Source organism: Penaeus japonicus, unplaced genomic scaffold (assembly GCF_977035675.1).
Source record: "Penaeus japonicus unplaced genomic scaffold, GWHDUDI00000001_assembly GWHDUDI00000008, whole genome shotgun sequence".
Lineage (NCBI taxonomy): Eukaryota > Metazoa > Arthropoda > Malacostraca > Decapoda > Penaeidae > Penaeus > Penaeus japonicus.
In genome coordinates this window covers 20,869,006-20,877,148 of record NW_028234410.1, presented here as the reverse complement: position 1 = coordinate 20,877,148, position 8,143 = coordinate 20,869,006, and the positions used below count along the sequence as shown (strand labels likewise).

General features: G+C 34.3%; 1 protein-coding gene across 14 annotated transcripts in view; it reads right to left on the bottom strand.

Annotated features, from left to right (window-relative positions):
• Positions 1–278: 278 nt before the first annotated feature.
• Positions 279–8,143, bottom strand: part of LOC122263630 (ecdysone receptor) — a 316,350-nt gene continuing 308,485 nt past the window's right edge. For 6 of the 14 annotated variants that reach the window (XM_086539192.1, XM_086539196.1, XM_086539194.1 and 3 more), the window contains 3 exons: positions 7,136–7,282; positions 5,140–5,362; positions 279–4,810 (listed from right to left, as the gene is read on the bottom strand). In XM_086539192.1, the coding sequence (XP_086395318.1) occupies positions 4,557–4,810; positions 5,140–5,362; positions 7,136–7,282 (624 nt within the window). In that variant the 3' untranslated portion in view covers positions 279–4,556. Of the gene's footprint in view, positions 4,811–5,139; positions 5,363–6,481; positions 7,283–8,143 lie in introns of all 14 variants that reach the window. The other 8 variants (XM_086539191.1, XM_086539195.1, XM_086539193.1 and 5 more) reach the window with 2 other exon arrangements.

The window sequence follows — 8,143 nt, the reverse complement described above, 5'->3', positions numbered from 1 at the left end:
TCTGATCTCTATCTCAGAAATATTTGCAAAATGAATAATTAAATCTTATAAATGATTTTGTACAAAGGGATGTGTTCTTTACTTAAGTCTTTTTTAGAAACAGTCACATCTTAAAGTTCTCATTCTAGTTTTGTTATCTTTAATAGCAAAAGCTCAGGGCTATAATCATATTGCTCTTCTAATTTGAAAGTACTGTATCTATATCTATATGTGTATATATTTAATTCATTTGTAGCTGTTAATACAACAGTAGGATGATTGAATAAAAAGGCAATACATAGAGAAACAAGATAATTTTATTATTTTCCAAATTTAATATAAAAAAAATCTTTTCAAAATTAATGATGAGTTGCTCATTTCCAGCAGAAGTTGTCACAATCATTTGGTTAAGCAGGAGCTTGGACGTATAACTGACACCTCATTGGCTTATGGACATTAGAAACCAACCAATCAAGAGGACAATGAGAGACATGTATATGGCTTTTCAAAAGTGATTAGGTGATCATTAACATTCAGCTAATTACTTTTGAAGACACTCTCTCACAGAATACTGTAATGACAATATGGTTCACATAATACATGCAATAGTCTTGCTTTTTTAAAAAATAATCCAAGAAAATATAATAACAGGATCTCTTCGCTGCATTCACTCCCAGTCTATCCAGGTGGATATCCAGCCACAAACCTACCAATTATGGCAACAAGTTGGTTAAGACAGACTAATAATTCTGAAAGACAGAGACAGACTGTATTTGGAAGAAGTATATCTGACATAATTTGCAATAATTAACCAATTCAGTATCTGATTTCTGGATTTGGGTTAAGTCCAGCTATGCTGGCAAGACAAATACTTGACTGGTATAGATGAACAACTGTATGGTGAGCTATGTGAGTATCTTCTAAGTCATTTATGAGTTTTTATTTTAAATCTCACAAAGCAATTTGATATCCCTCCAAACGGCAAAGAACCAAAATTGTGCATAAGCAATATATAATCATTATCTGACAATTCATAGTACATCTTTACAGTAAATAAAAATATAGATTGTGCCATATATTTGTGCATTACAGTCATTAAAAATTCATAATCTGTCTCTGATAATATGATCATTATGTAGCTTTTATTATGGGTAAAGTATCACAGAAACCTATGCTATGCTTTGATAACGCTGGTCAAGTGGAAGAGTAAGAGACTGATGACTTTGGCTGTTGTGCTTTGTGCATAAAGTTCATATTCATAAACATCATATATGAAACTTAACAATAGATGCTTTAGACAATGTTAAAGACCTGCACTATAATAGCCAACACTAATTACATTTAAACATCTATAAAATTATTCCATCTAAAAAATTGACATTGTGTGCAGCCAAATTCAATATGACATTCTCTTGTACAAAAATGAAATGCATTGTCTTATAGCCTGCAAATTACCATCACAGTCATCTTTTTAGAATTCCTTTTGATTGTTAACTCTTACAGATCCAAACTGTAGCCCAGCTTGAGCCATAATTAACCAACTTGTTACCCAGACTAAACACCCTTCTATGTGCTGAAAGTGGCTATCAAATAATGAAGATATGAAGATGAGAATAAGCTAAAAGTCTATGGAAGATGACCTTAATCTTACAGTGGTGAAATCTTTCTGTACTTACACACATTCATTCTTACAACTCTATGCATTTACCTTGCAGACTCTTACTGATTCATACAACATATTCTGTTTGGCAAAACTTGCTTCACAGACAATATTAAAACATTGAAATGTAGCAAACAACCAAGATTTATGGACAAACAACAACATGAGATAATGCACTGGATTCATGATATACAAATATATTTCAGTCTGAAAAAGGGATTTCGTATATAAGGGGATGAATTAAACCACAAATATACATAATATCGCCTATCCAGAACATGAAGTAGATACCATGGTTGGCTCACACAACACAGAGAAGCCAAGGGTGGGGTAATTCACCAGCTTCAGGGATTTCAGTTCTGTAGATTCTTCTCATTTTGCAATTTCAGAGACCTATTTTGATATCATTAAAACTTTCTTTCTCAGCCATGGCACATGACAGAGCACATGCCAAGTATCTGCATTTGAGCGACTTATCCATTTAACAGTTTTAAAGAGGTGAATGAAATTCTGCAACATGATTCAACTGATATCCCTAAATCTGAGGCATTACAGAATATATGGACAACCTATGCTCCTAAGGTAATAAGTGACAAGATGGGCAATTATAAGCTTTAGTGTGAAGAAGTCGTATTGTCCTTTTTTACAGCAAAGGAAAATGGACTTGCTTATATTACAACACACAAGCCAAATTGTTCCTGTTGTCACTAGGCAGAATTCCTGAGCCCTTCTGGAAACAGCATTTTTTTTTAAATAGCACCCTGGACAATTTTTTTTATTCCTCAGCACCCTACACATTCCCTTAGAATAAGAATTTACTTTAGCTTAATCTATACTATCCGTTGTACTTTTCAGGTAAATTCAAAATTTCTACCAAGTTTGCAAAATTACACTAAATATTGTTAGATTTAATTGATAAATTTTGGGATTAGGTTAGGACAAACCAGTGTAACAGGAGATTCACATGTCAGGATGAGGACAAAGACTTCCACTTTGATGAGGCTTTGATGCTTAACACATCCTGACCTTATTCAATAGGGGAGAAGGTAAAGGGCATTTCTTAGGGTTAGTTAGGGTCTCTGAGATAATATGCACTTTTCCCCTGAATATCCAAGGATGCATACCAATAGGTCAGGGTATTCTTTGATATAATATGATTATCACTGTATAGTTGGCTACTAGTAATTTTTAACTTTCCTTTTATTATTGATAAGGATATAAGGGTCACCACACAGATGCTGGCATTCTAATCATTATTGTTAAATCTTTGAAATGTCTATTCAAAATTGCTTGTAAGAAAAAAAAAAATTTGCTTTTCATAACTGATGTCTCAAACTTTACACATTCCCAGAAAAAAAATGTTCTGTACTATTCATCCACATAATGTACTACAGATCTTTCTTATCCATCTAGTACTAAGATCTTATCTTTGTACCACAGGTCAGTCTGATACTCTGAAGTGACCCATGACTGAAAAACTCCAGTAGAGATAAAAGACCAGCTCTGCACAATGCCATACATACTTACCCCTAAACTGATGGATTCGCACTGATTATCCACTGCAATACACGTTTCACAGGAGCAACTTGCAAAACCCATTTCACTTCCTATATACACTTTTTTACACAACCTTCCACAGGTAAGGGCAGGGATATTGGTATATGAATACACTTTATAGCAGTATTAATAACATTACACAATAATATTAACATAATAATATTTTCAATAATCTACTACTTGTAAGGACGGCATACCAGCTCATTAAATTAACAAGTAAGGAGTCATATAAAAATATGGATCAGAAGACATCGCACTGTTCCTTTGTGTTTTAACTTTCACTCTCCTCAGTCCCTCAGGAGCACCTTGAGAATAAGATAGGAAACTGAAGCTTGACTGTAAGCAAGGCACGTGGAGTTCGTTGCCTGCCATATCGTGGCTCGCTCAGTTATCTGGGCAACATTACAGTATAGCCTTAATTATTACTAAATATTAGCTACCAGGCAATATTCTGCAATATATGTATATAGTTAAATATATAAGTATCCACAAAGAGACATGTACGCAGATACATTCAGAAAATTGGGTGACATATTATGCTCTTCTGTGAGAATGGATACCAATTCATTTTTCAAATTTTTCATGTGCTTTTATTTCATTCACGAAAGTGATTCCTGGAAATAATTTTGAGTGCACATTTTTTGTTACTTGATATGTAACACTGTTCTTAAACTTCTTTGGCATCACAGAATAGTAATATTCAATTCTTTTAATAAGACAAAAATTTTGCCTAAAAAAATAAATTACTTTAAGCCCCCAAAGTTTAAAATAGGGAGAAAAAAATTAGAACTACATCTGTCATACTCATACAATCAAACAAACACGAACACACACACAAACAGACACACACACATACAAAGATACTCATTCACAAACATGAATACAAAGACTTTCTTGGATCCATTCACTCATATTTTATTCATGCAGAACCATACGTAAAATGTTTTTACAATGTAGTGAAAAAATTCCACTATATATCACATAGTGGCTCTTTAACTTGGGTGACAATAAGAAAGGCTATACTGTTATCATGGTACCCCTTAGACTCACTGGGCACATTATCATATAATCAACATTGCACTGGTGGCGGACTGCACGGCACTGTCAAAACGGCGGCCTAACTCAAAAAAACAGGTCAGGTGGCTGAAAGTGGGCCGTGGGCGTCAGTGTGAAGCCTTTACCACAGCATTATCAGTCTCTCACTCACAGCCTGCAGGTACATAGTGTAGGGACCACCCACCACCCCTAGGTGGCTCACAACCTTCCTCTCGCAGCTGCAGAGGCCACCTCCAGAACATGGCACCTGGGAAGTGGTGGTGGCACAGCTTGAATAGGGCTGTTACATTGGATACCCCATTGCTTATTTAGGTGTGACGTCCCATATCTCATTCAAGAGGTCTGGAAGCCTCTTGTCTGTTAATTGAATACGGTAGCACATCTCTGAGTTCAGATTCCCTAGGGTTCGTAGCTCTGTAAGAACATTTAACAACTTTCCTATCATTACTGAGAATGAGTTCACAGCACGTTTGTTTGCCACATACGCACTCAGTGCATTCAGGTATATTTCTTGAAGCTTTTGCACCTTGTAAGCCTCACGGAGGAATGGTCTGTCAGCTGAAAGAAGATATGGAACACAAAATTAGAATCAAATGCACTCATGAAGTGCCAGCTTCTATATATCTTCTGCTGGACTAAAAAGTACAAAAAATACAGAAACATAAAGAAAATTGTATATTATGTAAGATACAGTTTCATCCTCTTTAGTAACTGAACTAATATGAGATCTTAAATTTTAATAACAATGGAAAGACCATAAAGCTCAAGAATATAAAAAAATATAAATATATAAAATCATAGAAAGTACTCATCATTATGTTATTACTACTTAGTCCATGGTAAGCAATCTCTTGATCTAAATTAATTAAATATTATTATATATTTACCTGAGAAGATAGACATAGCTGCTAGTAGGGCATACTCAGCATTATCCACTTTCATTCGACACATATTACGACAGAAGCGAAAGAGCATAGGAGCTGAGAATCCCAAGCCTGCCGTTTCATACTCAGATTCTGTGTATGGGTAACTGTTTCCAAACACAATAGAATTTGTCTTTGCGTCATAACGACGTGCAGCTCGAAGCATCATAACTTCTGATGAACATGCCTGCAATGACAATATGAAAGTTAGTATGATGTGTTAACTATCATTATGCATAAGAATGAGAAACAAAAGTATATAGTAAATATAATCAGAAGCTTCAGAAATCCAAAACTAATCTAACACTGACATAATACAAATTACAAATGTGAACTTGATCATGTAAAACAAATATTACATCTCATGAACAGCATACAAAAAAGAAAATCTTCAGCTATAAAACAAACTTGTACAGTAAACTGGTAAATTAATGCTCATTACATTTAGTAAAAGATGATGAATGTGATCTATTTTATCTTAACTTTATTTTTCCTTTATAATAAAGATATCCTAATTACATAATTTAATCAATAAAAGTTTTTGATAAATAAAGTTTACCCTAAACATAAATTACAATTTAAATCTATATCCAGCAAGTTTTACAATAACATTCAATTCAGTACTATACCTTGATTTTCAGTCCTGTGTATTTTGTCAATTATTCAAAATCTCTCAGGAACGTACTCTATCTTTTGGCATTAAGTACTGAGATTTCTTAAAACTAAATTAAATCTATACATGCAAATGGAAGGCTTACAAAGAGAGGCCATTATAGTTATCATCAAGTTTGGTAAAAGTCTCTGTATAAATATGTGGATATATGCAAATAATTGAATAAAATCCATTCATTCAGGAGCTTACAGAAGCCACCGTTTACAGTTACTTTATACAAAAACAAATGAACAGGATATGACCTGTTTGAATCAATCATATCTATAACTTCTTTCAAAATTATTTCTTTTTGCAATATCCACTGATTAGAATAATTGCTGCTATTCTAACATATTAACAATAGTTTCACATTGAAAATAAATTGTTATCACTTATGACCAGATATATTTCCTTTTTTTTCAATCACATCTGATCCACAAAATTTACTTTGTAAGCACTTTGTAAGCCTCCCAGTGTCTCACTCTAAAAGAACAATGTTCAACTTTACTTACCTAGTGGATCTACAGCAACTGCAACTCATTACAAGTGTTTTCAAATAAAGTCTGCATGATATACCAAAAAATTCTAAATCCTAATCCTTCTTTATATCCTATGCTTACCTCCCCCTTTGACCCTTTCTACAGAATTATCTACCTTGAGGAGTGTAATCTGGTCCTCCCTGAGAAGGTCACCAAACCCAGTCAGGCGCTTGGAGAACTCTATGATCAGTTCTACTGTCAAGATGGTCATCTTAGTGATGTGTTCGAACTTGGGATCTTCAGAGTCGTCGTCAGTTATTCCAATTTCCTAGAAGGAGCCAAAGGAACCACTTACTTACAAGAGCTGCTTCTATGTTTCCTTAAAACTGATGGTGGCAGACATGGAGAAAATCATTCCCAGCGCTGATTATCGTCCCTGCATTATTTGCAATGAGTATGGACTTTAACTGAGTAAACTGGTGGAAAGAAATAATGACACGTGGATGAAAACATCCTCACGTCACAGGTTTCTGGATCTCTAAAACAAGAGTTACTCTTACATTAGTTTAGAATGTACTGTGTTGCCACAGACATAATCATCGAACTGTGAATGACTTTCTCCAATTGCGTCTCTGTTGTCCGGGAGGCTCCAAGGATCTCTGAAAGGAAGACTCCTGGGTTTCTTTCAGTCATCAGATTTACCAACACAACCTATCTCAACTTAATAGGTTTCTTCTACACTGTTTAGGTTTTGTAAACCCAGCAGTCTCCCAAAGGCCATAAGAAAAAAAATTAGTTTTCCCCATACTAAATTTGCTCTTCGATACACCTTGAGCAGTGAAATCTTATCTTCTTGCTGAAGAGTAGAGAAGCCTGGCAGTTGCTTGGAGAATTCTACTATGAGCTGAACTGTGAGGAGCGTCATCTCGGTAATTTCCTTGAATTTCATGTCACTTGCCTCACCCTCGAAGCAAAACTGAAGAAAGGAAACAGAAGCCACATGGCGAGGAAATGACCCAAAATGATTCACAAGAAACAAGGGAACACAACAATCTCAGTGTTCAATTCATGAATATAAGGCAGTGGTATATGTACATGTCTTGTTAGTCAGAGCCCTGTATATATAATGAAATATATCTTTCAGAGTGTAATGGGTGCTAAATGAATTCATGAGATGAAATAAACTAAAAGAAAGTATGTAGCTTACTGAAATACCCACTCAAGTTAACTACTATAAAATATACATTTACTGCTATGCTTCAAATTCTTTGAGTCTGTATTCAGGCACAACCTATTTGTGATAATAATAATAATGATAATAATAATAATAAAAATGATAATAATAAAAAAAAAATATATAAATATATATAGAGAGAGACAGATAAAGGTTTATATTTATACCCTGTATGACTTCTATTCTCATGCACATCACATGCATACGATGGAAAAGGTTCTTTAGCATACAGATACACAAAACCAAAAAACAACTTCCAAGCATAGTTCAGTAATCTAGAAACAATCAATAAATCCCTTGCTCTTAATCAAGTGTTCTTGACTTATATTACTATCATTGTTTTTTTGGAAAATCTTTAAAAGTTTTTCTCGTTCTCCTATCTTTCATTCATGCAATCCTAGCATCCAAGGCATCATGCACACTTCTACTAAATCATGGTGTAGTTGAAAAATGCTGTATACAATTGATATGACAAAGGCCTAAAAAGTAGTCAGCTTCCATCTAGAGTGAAGACTTTATTTGATGAGTATGTGTCATTTGTGTTTCCTGTTTAATACTCACTAGGTAGAGGGAAGCAATTAGAGAAAACAGGCAAAATGTTCT